General features: G+C 45.4%; 1 protein-coding gene across 2 annotated transcripts in view; it reads left to right on the top strand.

The window, feature by feature from the left end:
• Positions 1–11,969, top strand: part of Bpifc (BPI fold containing family C) — a 57,456-nt gene extending 45,487 nt beyond the window's left edge. Inside the window, exons 13-16 of one of the 2 annotated variants that reach the window (XM_008765224.4) lie at positions 6,602–6,644; positions 8,122–8,185; positions 9,352–9,428; positions 11,113–11,969. In XM_008765224.4, the coding sequence (XP_008763446.3) occupies positions 6,602–6,644; positions 8,122–8,185; positions 9,352–9,428; positions 11,113–11,235 (307 nt within the window). In that variant the 3' untranslated portion in view covers positions 11,236–11,969. 2 annotated transcript variants of the gene reach the window in all.
• The last annotated feature ends 883 nt before the right edge of the window (positions 11,970–12,852 follow it).

Raw genomic sequence — 12,852 nt, forward strand, 5'->3', positions numbered from 1 at the left:
AAATAGGTACTTTGTAGGTTCACAGGCCAAGTTAAATGATAATCTCTCTTTCTTGGTCTTCATTCAGATATCTTAATTCTACCCCTCAATCACTTGTAAAGTTCGAGGCAGTCCATCAGGCCTGAGGAGATGGCTCAGTCAGTTAAGTCAGTTTGCTGCACAAACGAGAGGATCCGAGTTTGTATCCCCAGAACCCACATAAAAAGCTGGTCAGGCATTGTGACAATGTCTGTAACCCCAGAGCAGAGAAGGCAGACAGGCAGACCTCTGAAACTCCCTGTTCAGCTAGCCTAACAAAGTCAGGGAGCTCCAGGGTCACTGAGAGTTGGGAGTGGTTGAGGAAGACACCCCCCATTAACCTCTGGTCTTCACACATGAGCACACATGTATATACATACGTACACACACACACACATACACGGGGATGGGTACATACATAATGTATACATAAAAGCACCTTAACGAAATCAAGTGTACATTACTGTTGATTCACTTAAAACAAAACAAAGCAAAAACAATTTTTTTACTTTTGTATGATGAAAATTCTGGACATTCCCAAATTCCATACCTATTATCATGATCAACACACACACACTCACACACACGCATGCACATATACACACACACTCACACACACTCATACACACTCATACACACTCACACTCACACACAGACTCACACACTCACACTCTCACACACTCATACACACACTCACACACGTGATTCACACTCATACACATACTCATACACACTCACACTCATACACACTTACACTCATACACACTCACACACTTAACTGCACACTCACACTCATACACACTCACACACATTCACACACGTGCACTCACATACACTCACACATGCACACTCACACATACACACTCATACACACTCACACTCACACACAGACTCACACACTCACACACATGCATACACATGCACACTCACACCCGCTCACATACTTACACTTTCATATATACTTATACACACTCACACACATTTACACACACACTTGCACACATTCACACACACGTACACATACTCACACACATGCTCGCACACACACACTCATACTCTCACACACTCACACTCACCCACCCCACACTCACACTCACCCACCCCACACTCACACTCACCCACACTCATACTCACCCACCCACACACTCACACACACTCTCACACTCACACACATGCACACACACACACGCGCGCGCGCGCGCGCGCGCGCGCACCCTGCAGCTTCTCCCAAGCAACATAGTGAGAAAGTACAAGTACAGCTGATTATTAACTCTTCTTCTCAGAGGTGGGGCAGGTAGATATTTCCCACCATGAGCCATCTGAACACATATCCAGATACAATGAGTCTGTAGTTTCCACTGTAAGGATGCTTTGGACTCTGGTAAAGGGGGAAACTGAATGGATTCTTCTCTGGAGAATTTCCAGGGAGGAACTAAGACTAAAACAGTGGGGAATGGTTGCCTGTTAGTGGGTATTTCTCCATGGGAAAAAAAAGGTTAAACCTACAGCTCGTTGGGTGTGTGTGTGTGTGTGTGTGTGTGTGTGTGTGTGTGTGTGTGTGGTTTGCTTGGCTTGGTTTTAAGTTCAAGGGCAATTGTATTAGAGTTAAAAAGAAAGACCCTGGAGCAGGCAGGCTGTAAATCTCAGCTGCTGCCCAAGGAGGAAAAGAGAGAGCCAAGCTAGGAGATCAACCCAGAAGCAGATGCATAGCAAAAGGGGAAGGAGGAGTCAGAGAGAGGGGGGAAACCCAAAGCCTTAGGGAGAGCACCACAGTCTGGCATCTAAAGCTCTTCAACTATCGGTCCTAGTTTCCAAACCCCAGCCCAGCTCCCTCCCGACTTCCTAAAATTTTGTTTAGAATGCCTTAAACCTCAAAGAGACCCCCATTCCATTCCAGCAAGTACTCTGTACCCATCTCTCTCTCTCTCTCTCTCTCTCTCTCTCTCTCTCTCTCGTGTGTGTGTGTGTGTGTGTGTGTGTGTGTGTGTGTGTGCATGCGTGTGTTCGGTAATGATTTCTTAAGCACCTATTTTGTTCCTTGTACTGTTCTTGGCCCAGAGAACAGTAAGAAGGACAATGGTCCCTATCTAGTCTGCAATTAGTGGACTCAAAGTATCATTCTAGAGGTGCATATGACGTGTTTTCCTCAAAGGACAACTTGTTTTGCCCCAGGACTGCCTTTCCCCACTGTACACACATGTCTGTACGTACGTCCTTCTAGTCCCCACTGACTTCTCCCCCCTTTTCACACAGTTTTAGAATTCCTGGGCCATCTTTATTGGACGTAAATCCACAAAAGAACCACCTTTGTATCATCCTCTGGGAACTTAAACTCTTCAGGCCCTAGCTGATGGCTGAGCATTGAATGAGCACCTAGGAAGCTCTTGGCCTGTCATCTCTCAGCCCCTTGCATCCTCAAAGCCTCTAGAGTGAAGATTGAATTCCACGTGGTGCGGGTCACCCAGTGTGGGCAGCCTCATCTGGTTCTCCAGCACCATTTTCCTGTGCTCTCTCCGGGATTCTGTTCCCTCAAAAGACCTCTGCTAGGCCCCCTTCCCTCTTCCTTCCAGTTTTCCTTTTCAACTCTGCCCATCCTGGTTCAGCTCAAGAAGTCTTCCTTTGGGAACTTTCCCCCGCACCTACCAAGCCAGGTCAAGTGTCTCTGTCATGTGATTCGATGACTCGTTTCTTCCCTTCAGATCATTCATCCCGATTTGTGGTTAAACTTTGTCGATAATGCTCCCGACCTCCCACCAGGCTGTGGGCTCTCTGAGAACTCTAGCCAGGTCCAATTGTGCCCACATCATCTCTAGCACCGCCCCCTGAACTAACACGTTAGGTGCTCAAGAAACATCCGACTGAGCCATGCTGGGTGCTGAGACGCGCTGAGATGTGTACTCAACACCGAGATACCATCATTAAGACTAGATCCCACCCCTTAGTAAGTTCACGGTCACAGACTGAAATAGAAACAGGAGGGCAGAGGGCATCAGGTAGTAAGTAGGACTGGCTTTTCTCGTCTCCCTTGGGACACCCGTCGGAGGACCCCTGCATTTGACCTTGCCTCTTGGCTTTTGTTATACCGATTTCACCATATTGACTCAGGTCACGGATGGCCTTTCACTATGCTTAAGAGTTTGCAGTTTTACTCTGGTTTACATCACAGGTAATACGCTTTCTCTAAAACGTTTTAAGTGGGCTATATTCTCTGTGTGCCTGCATGCGTGTGTGTTGCTAAGAATGGAACCCTGCGCCACAAGCATACTAAGTGGGCTCTGTCACTGTGCCTCACGCCTAGCCCAAGAGAGAGTATTATTTGTCTTCAAGGAAGGGCCCTTTGATTTTGCTGGCTTCCTTCTCAACCACTCTCTGGCCCAACAGTAGGAGTTTGCTCGCGGTAGCAGCTGATAGCCAGATAGAAGATAGTTCGAAAACTGAACTCAGGCGTCACCTACTGGTCTGAGTTGGGATTGTCTTTTTCAGAGCCAGGACACTGGCTTTGGTTTCTGCAGTTAGAGATAAGAGTCCCCTAGGAAAGGAAGCTGTGAGCATGCCAAGTGATTAAGGTGGCCCTAGGAAAAAGGCAGGGTATAGTTCATGCGCTTCCCAGGCATGCGCTCTCGTGGCAGGTGCTCCCGAGGCAGCCGCACACGGAATTGACTAGTCAAGAAAGAAAGGAGACTTAAGGCTGTGCTCCCACATGATTTCTACACGAGAATAGACAGCGTGCTCGGGGCGGGGGGCGGGGGGCCTGGGGGGTCACCTTCCTCCCACTTCCTCAACAGAGCCTTTTAAGATGCCTCGTGGATCCTCCAAGATCAGTGCCAGGGACATCACCTCTGTTCTGTACCACATTTAAGGTTTGCAGCATTACTTGTGGGTTGAAAGCTATCTCAAACCTGGTACCTGGTAATCAGTTGATGCCTCCATGAGAATCTGTGTTTTAACTGCAGTCACAGAAAGATTCTCAGAAGAGGTAGCAAGTACTCAAAAGAGCTGACCAGGCCGGCAATATGGTTTAGAAGGTAGAAGTGCTTTCGGAGCAAGCCTGACAACCTGAGTTCAATCCCTGAAATCCACTCATGGTGGAAGGACCAGCTGACTTCCAACCTCCAAACACACACACACACACACACACACACACACACACACACTTAATAATAAATAGTAACAATAATAATTATTATAAATTGTAAAAAAGTGAAGGTTAGCCAATCAAAAAGAAAGAAAAGGGGCCCAGTTCTAAAACAGAAAACACCCCGAGTGAAAGAGAAAATCCAACACATCATGAAATGTGTAAAGAAAGGAAATCTCTCTCAGGTATAAGATCTTCCTCTGCCCCTCTAATGTTTGGAGGCTCCAGCCTAAGGTATATTACATATATTTAAATGTAACCAACAGAAAATGCATCTGACTGTGGATGGAGTTAAATTGAAGCACGTGAGAGGCAATGTTATTTTAGGTGAATATGTGTTATTTTGGATATGCATTTGGTGCCAGTACCTTTTTAAACCTCAGCTCAGTAATGCTTGGTGGATAAAACAGCATCTCATTTTATAGTTCCAGGCCAATGAGGATAAAATTCAAGATTCAAAAGAATCTATAGTCGATGCAGAAGAGGCAAATGGGAGGCAAGGTAGAGGGAAGTCTCTCGTGCCGTGTAAGCAACTTGGACTTTACTATGAGCCATTAAAAAGTTTTGGTCAGGGATGTGTCTTCATTGGACAGATCCATACTACAGCGTGCCCTGGGTGTGGCAAAGAAGGTGGAGTGGAGAAGATCAAGTCTAGAGATGGGCAGATTCAGAAGAAAGCTGGATAGACCTGGGCAAAAGTGAACCACAGAAATCTAAGGAAGAGGGGAGATGAACGGACATCAGGAGAACCAGGTTCTAGCCAGGTGTATTGCACAGGGCTGCAATCCCGGTATGCGGGAGGCGGAGGAGTTCAGAGCCAGCCTTGGCTACATGAAAAGATCTTGTCTCAAGGTGGGGAGGTAGCTCCTGGGTTCTTATCCTACAGTTACCATTTATTCACTTTTGACTTCAGTTTTCTAATCTGCAAAATGAAGGGGTCTCCCCCACTAATTACAAGTTCTTCCTGTTACCCTCACTGGTGGAAGAGCCCTTAGGAGAACAGGAAGAGAGAGTTGTTAGGTAAAAAGATAAAGAAAAGGTGTTGTTTGGTGGGGTGTGTATGGTGTGGGGGAAGCGGGAAGGGGTGCCTCTGTGGGCCCATGCAGAGGCCCCTTCCTCCCTGAGGTACCAGCCACATGACAGTGTAGTATAGAATAAAGTTTATTCAGGGAATGAGGAGGGGTGTAGAGGGAGTAGAGACAGTGAAAGTGGGGGAGAGGGAGAGGGAGAGGTGTAGAGGCCGGCCATGAGCACGGGAGGGGGGGTGATAAGGAGCAGGCCCTTTTATAGTGAGTCAGACACACCTGACTGTTGCAGGTAACTGTGGGGTGGAGCCTAGATGAAAGGGCAACAGAGAGACCATGTGGCATCTTGCTATTTGACAGGGAATCACAAGGAAGTTATATGCTGGCCTTTGGCATTTTGCACAGTGCAGTAATAATATACTAGGTACCCATGCTGACCTTTTACAGCGTTATCTCAGTCAATTTTCACACACACACACACACACACACACACACACACACCTATTTCACAATTGAGAAAGCAGAGGCCTAGGGAAAGTCATAAGATCTACACAGTGTGCAAAGATGCTTTGCATTCCAGACTGCCAACCGTAAAGGCCCACATGTAGGCCAGAGCACTGACAGAGTCACTCCAAAGACAGATCCAAGCCGTCTGCTTGGTTCTAGTCTGTTTCTTAAGCAGCTAATTACCAGGGGGGAAGATGCATGCTGTAGACCCCATGGCCTTCCAAGTCTGTCTGTGGATCGTCTGTTGGTTTTTGTAGTAATATCTTGCCAGGTAGCCCAGGTGGGCACAAAATTCCTAATCCTGATTCAGGCTCCTGAATGCTGAGTTCGGAAGCGTCCGCTGTCGTACCTGGCTATGTGCAAGTTTTTCATTAGTGATTTGTTTTCTTTTTTTCTTTAAAATGTTAAAAGGTAAAAAGAAATCTACTTTTCTTTTGTTGTTTTGTTCCTTATTATTTTGTTTGTTTTTTTTTCCATTTTGTTTTGTTGTTTTTGGGGGGCAGGGTTTCTCTGTGTAGCCCTGGCTGTTCTGGAACTCACTCCATAGACCAGGCTGGCCTCGAACTTAGAGATCTGCCTGCCTTTGCCTCTGGAGTGCCAGGATTAAAGGTGTGCACCATCATTTCTTATTTTAGAATTTGCCTTTCTTTTACAAAAAAAATTTTTTAGATTTTATTTAATATGTATGAATATTTTGCATATATGTGTACCATGTGCCTGATTCCTGCGGAGGTCAGAAGGGTCATTGGATCCCTGGAACTAGAGTTACAAATGGCTGTGACTCACCATGTGGGTGATGGGGAATTGAACCCTGATCCTCTGCAAGAGCAACACCCGTTCTTAACTCTTAACTTCTGAGCCACCTATCTACCCCCATGAGTCTACCTTCCTTCAACCTCCTCCTGTTTCCTTCCAGATTCCGCCTCTCTTTGCCAGAGAACAGCCCACGGGATATTAAGGTAGGAATGCAAGCTCTCAGGGCTCCCTGAGAAAGGCCTGAGAAACAGAATTCTGTTGTCCCGTGGCTCATATATGTTGTTTTTGATGATTTCTCAATAATTCTAAGTTTGAGCTTTGGAATTTATTGTTCACTTGTTTGGTTGATTTTGCAGCACAGGGGACTGAACCTGGGGCCTTTACGTTATTCATTCATTTACAGTTAGCAAAATACTTTTACTCACATTACAGAGCTTTGAAAAGAACTGTAAAGACTATGTGTGGTGCTAGAAAAACAGGCATTCTCATGGGGGTTTGTTACCTAGATAAAATGACCCCCTCCAGTTAAATGTAAGCTCCAGAATTTCATGGCTAACTTCATCACCCTGCCGGGGAGTAGACACCCTGTATTGGCTATTTTTCCGTGGCTGTGATAAAATGCCATGGCCGAAAGCAACTTAAAGAAGGAAGGATTTGTCTGGCTTTATGATTTCACAATGGCAGGGATGGCCTTGTCTGGTAGCAGGAACGTGAAGAGGCTGATTACATTTTCAAACTTGGAATGTCCATACTCTTAGATGTCAAAAACCTCAGCCAGTCCAGACTTTTTGAGTTCACAAATGATGCTATCATGGAGGGTGTAAGCACATGGCTTTCGGTGTCAAGATTTCCTGGGTAGCAATCTGCCTAGCATATGCTCACACACTGAACTTTCAATTTTTTTTCTTTTCTTTTATTGGATTTTTTTTTTTTAATTTCAAATGTTAACACCTTTCCCGGTTTCCCCTCCAGAAACCCTCCACCCCCTCTCCCCTCCCCCTGCTATGTCATTGTTTCCATTAGAACTTCTTACTGAGCACAGCAATGTTCAAGACACATGTCACCCTCGTGGCATTAACATTCTCCACAGTGATTCTCTAGCAGGGTCTACTTAGTCCTTCAGGGACCTATGTCTTCTATCTTGACCTGGAGTGGGAAGAAGCATGATACAGGGATAAATGCTGGAAATGCTTCTCAGATTTCCAGAGCACACCAGCCAGCCCCCGCAGCATGTGAGAGAATGTGCATGCTATCGCAACGATTTGGAGGGGTACAAATAGTGAACCGATATACAGTGCGTGTGTGAAAATAATATTGAAAAAGCTGAGTCAGCATTTGGAGCGGGGGTGGAGGTAGGGATCACTCAGGATGGCGGAGAGGATCAGCATGGTAAGTGGCAGGAAGTAAGTAGTGCAGTCGTTGTTTCTCCTAAATTACTACATGCGCTACTATCCCGTCTCTGTTTGCCATCACCAGTGTAGAAGGAACCAGAAGCGTCGTCCTGGTAGGGAGGAAAGAACCCGGTGGCACTGCTTCCCACAAAGCATTATGGTCCTCCGGGGAAGCTCTGCTCGTGGCTTCCTACCCAGTTGAGTTCCGGGGACTTGCGTAGCCAACCAAGGCCTGCTACTCTCAGGGATCCCCCACTTGGCACTGATCCAGTCCCCCTTTGCATTCTAGGTTGTGAGATTTGAGAATATCCTGTCTTCCATTCTTCACTTCGGAGTCCTCCCACTGGCCAACAGTAAGGGCTTCCTTAAAAAATTACGAGACGCTGGTATGAGCTAGGCTGTGGGTTTTCTTTGGACCGTTTACCCTGATGCCTGCATGTTTAGAGCGTCATTGTGAATTGGGGTCAGAGCCAGAACTTTGCAGTGTACTGCATTAAGAGCTGAAGGAACCCAGTTAACACGTTTCTGCTCGTTAGCAGCAAAATTTATAAATTCAGCAAGAAAGGCTAACTTGGTTTGAGTTAAAGAGATAAAACTTCTGTCTCCTCCAGGTCACCTAGAAATGATACTATTCTCTGTGTTAGTTACGGTTTTCTTTCTTGTGAAGAGACACTATGACCAAGGCAACTCTTATAAGGACAAGGTTTAATTGAGGCTGGCTTACAGGTTCAGAGGTTCAGTCCATTATCATCATGGCAGGAAGCCTGGCAGTGTCCAGGCAGACATGGTGCTGGAGGAGCTGAGAGTTCTCCATCTTGATAGGACTGTAGCCAGGAGAGACTGTCTCATAGGCAACTAGGAGGAGGGTCTCAAAGCCCACCCCCACAGTGACATACTTCTTCCAACGAGGCCACACCTCCTAAAAGTGCCACTCCCTGGGCCAAGCATATAAAAAGCACCACAGGGGGGCTGGGGATTTAGCTCAGTGGTAGAGCGCTTACCTAGGAAGCACAAGGCCCTGGGTTCGGTCCCCAGCTCCGAAAAAAAAAGAACCAAAAAAAAAAAAAAAAAAAAAAAAAAAACACCACAGGGATGGAAGTGAAAAATGACACTGAGGTTATTCTCTGGCCTCTACACACATGTATGTGCACACACATAATACACACACACACACATATATATATACATATACATATATGTTTTATGAATATGTAGACAATGAAAAACATAGTCAGGCATGGTTAGTACGTAACTGAGAAAAAACAGAAAGTGTTTTTGTTTTGTTCCAGCGTCCAAATATTCACAATTACGGGTACTTTTTTAATAAATGTAAATTAATTACTAACCTGTCCAACAAAGTGCTAGGGGCATATCAGTGTGAAGTAAAACAAGACCAGGAACAATGATAAGATTAAAGTATAAAAAATGCTTCTCGCTCATCCCTTTCTAAAAGGTCTGCACAAACATCTGTGCCCGTGCCCAGTTAACTACTTACGCTTTTTTTTTTCCTACACTGCAGCAAAATTGCAGCAAGGGTTTCCTCTTCCCAACCCCTACAATATCTCATTCGTCAACTCGGATATTGAAGTTCTTGAGGTAAGATTCCGAATCTCTTCTTTACTATTTATTTTCACAGTAGAGCAAGCTCCCTGTTTTGCTCATTACTGTTTCTTTAAAGATTTATTTATCTTATTTTGTACGGATATGTGTGTGCATGAGTGCATTATGTGTGCCACGTTTATACTGGTTCCGCCCTAGATCGCTTGGAACGGGAGTTACAGTCAATCCTGAGGCACACAGTGTAGATGCTGGAAACTAACCCCAAGTCCTCTGTAAGGACAGAGTTCTCTTACCCATGGAGTCTTTTCCTCCCTTCGCTGTGTTTCGTTTTGCTTACCATAGACTTTTGCCTGCCCACAGAGTTTCATAAACAAAGCACCCAGCTATTAAAGCTTATAAATGACAACGGAAAATGTAAAAGTCAGACCGAGTCTATTTTCACCTTGAGGTCATGTTTAATCCCCCCTCAGAATAACGAAAGCAGTTTAAAAAGTGTTTTTAACCTAGGAAGCGCAAGGCCCTGGGTTCGGTCCCCAGCTCCGAAAAAAAAGAACCAAAAAAAAAAAAAAAAAAGTGTTTTTATTTCACCAGACAAGCTGTAAGGTTGAGATTATGAATCTCATTTTATGAATAAAGAAAGTAGACTCAAAGAAGTGTATATATAGTGTCTTGGGTAGAAAGGAAAATGGGTGGTGTATTAGGCATTTCTTTTGTAGCAGTGACCAAATGCCTGACAGAATACAGCTTAGAACTTGGGAGATAAAGCATTTGTTAGGGTTGGGGATTTGCCAATGGTAGAGCGCTTGCCTAGCAAGCACAAGGCCCTGGGTTCGGGCCCCAGCTCCGAAAAAAAAAAAAAAGAAAAAAAAAAGAAAAGTGTTTGTTGTCATGGTGGTGGTGGTGGTGGTGGTGGTGGTGGTGGTGGTGGTGGTGGTGGTAGTAGTTGGTTGGTTGGTTGGTTTGGTGGTTGTTTTTTGGTTTGGGGTGGGTTTTTTTTTCCTTATAGCTCAAAGGGACATAGTCTACCACAGCAGGGAAAGGTGTGGTAAGAGAAACATCAGATAATTGGTTCCATTTCCTAGAAGTCAGGAAGCAGTGTACAGGAAACAGACCAAGCCATAAAGGCTGAAGACATGACCCACCGGCCCGCTTCCTTCAGCAAAATTTCACCGCCTGGGCTCCAAAACTTTCCAAAACAGTGCCACAAGCTGGTGGCCAAGTTTCTAAACACATGAGGCTGCGGAATATTTTTTCACAGGAACTATGACAGCTAGGAACCTAATTGGCTCTCTGACCCTTTCGGTCAAATGAATCTCAGGGCCTTCCCCTGAAGACCATCCTCAGGAGGCTCCCTATTGAAAGCTGCTTCCTGGGAGCTTCTAATGAACTAACTTCACGGGACTGCTGCCCCTTCTTCTCTGTGTTTTGTCGTTGTGGTTTGGGAAAGTGGAAATATGTTTCAGAAAGCATCTCCTGCCTACACACTGGTGCACACTTCCTCACAGCTCCCAGGCTTCCTCCTCTGCACTCCCCACTACCTAAGTCATATCTAGGGACAGTAATCTAAATGGTGATTTCTTACATCAGGGACCCTCACATAGGGCACAGGGGTTGAGAACGGCTTGATGCTCTAGGGCCTGACAAAGAAACTTTCCTCCCCTCATGCAAACCCAGATATGGCCTTAATTTAAAAATTGCCTTCATCCTGCATTCCTCTCAGGGTTTCCTTCTGATTTCTACTGACGTGGCACATGAAACATCCTCAAAGCAACAGCCAAATCTCCACAGCTGGGGGCATCTGAACATGGTACATGGACCACGGAAAAAACAGCCAATCCACTGACGGCCTGTGCGCAACCTACCCCAGGAAGTAAACAGCCTTCAGTCCCACAGAAACAGTAAACTGGAAAGTGAAGGCACCTTGGGTATTAAAGCCCTTGTGAAAACAGTCTCTTTCTGGAGCCCTAAGAGACCTAAAGTGAGGCCGACTAAGTTCAAGTGCGGAACAGGGACAAGGTAGTGGGAGTGGGAATCTATGTATGTGAGCATATGTAAGCACGTTGTGTGCCTGTGTTTATCATTTGTGGGAAAGAGTGGGGCATGTGGATCTGACCAGGTGGGTAAGGAACTGTGTGTGTGTCTGTCTCTCTCTCTGTGTCTGTCTGTCTTTCTCTGTGTGTCTGTCTGCCTGTCTCTCTGTGTGTCTGTTTGTCTGTCTCTGTGTGTGTCTGTCTCTGTGTGTGTGTGTGTCTGTCTGTCTGTCTCTCTCTCTCTCTCTCTCTCGTGTGTGTGTGTGTGTGTGTGTGTGTGTGTGTGTGTATGTGTGTAAGACTGTCTTCTCTACTTTCGTTGGACTTTGTGTTTTATGTTTACTATTACTGTCCTGTGTCCTGTGCTTAATTAAAATTGTTTTCTATCAATGTCAGTACCTGTGTGTGAAAGCTCCTGCCCTGAATTTATTTTAATAAAATATGACAAAAAAAATGGAAAAGACTTCATTCTCTTTCCAACTTTGGCAAAGACTGAAGTTCTACAAATAGCAATATTAAAAGGGAGCCGAGAGCCTCTTAAATCTTTCCACGGTCGTCCTCTGTCATTTGTTTACCTTTGTGGACGTGTCCTTTCAAAGACTGGATGAAATGAGGGCTGGAGAGATGTTTCACTGGCTAAGAGCACCGACGGCTCTTCCAGACGTCCTGAGTTCAATTCCCAGCCACCACAGGGTGGCTCACAACCATCTATAATGGGGTCTGATGCCCTCTTCTGGTGTGTCTGAAGACAGCAACAGTGTACCCACATACAATAAATAAATAATTCTTTTTTAAAAAAAAGATTGGATGAAATGGTAGTTCAGCTTTCTAAACCTAGGCAGTTCACAGTTGACATTGGTTATTAATCAGCAGGGTGAGACTGCACTGAGGAACAGGAGATGGGACAGCCAAGATAGATATGTAAAAAATGAACAGAAGCCACACCCTTTGTTTAACTCCTTAGGCTACTGGGGGATAGAAGAGAACTGTGTAAGTACTTAACACCCTGGTCTGGCTACCCCTCCACTTTCATTTCTGTGGCCTTCAGAGCCACTCTATAAAGAATTATGATCCCATTTCATGGAAGTGAAAACAGAGGAATTTATCACACAAAGGTGGTAATGGCAGGGGTGGAAACCGAATCTTCCTGATGGTTACTGTGGTGTTCTTCACAGGGTAGGACTATCCTGCAAATCACTGCAAGCTCTCTTGCCCCAAGAGCAAGAGCCAATTGAGTTTAAAAGTACCCTCACAGGACACACTCCAAACAAAGCTGGGCTACAAAACACAACGATTCCCCAGCAACTGGAGTTCACTCATCTTTGCAGGGCATCGATGGCCAGAGCAGATTCCCTTCATAAACATTTGTAGAAATAAATGATACACTGTCATGATGTGCTTCTTTGGGATGCTCTTTTTGTAATGGAGAA

The sequence above is a fragment of the Rattus norvegicus genome, chromosome 7 (genome assembly GCF_036323735.1).
Source record: "Rattus norvegicus strain BN/NHsdMcwi chromosome 7, GRCr8, whole genome shotgun sequence".
NCBI classification, from domain to species: domain Eukaryota; kingdom Metazoa; phylum Chordata; class Mammalia; order Rodentia; family Muridae; genus Rattus; species Rattus norvegicus.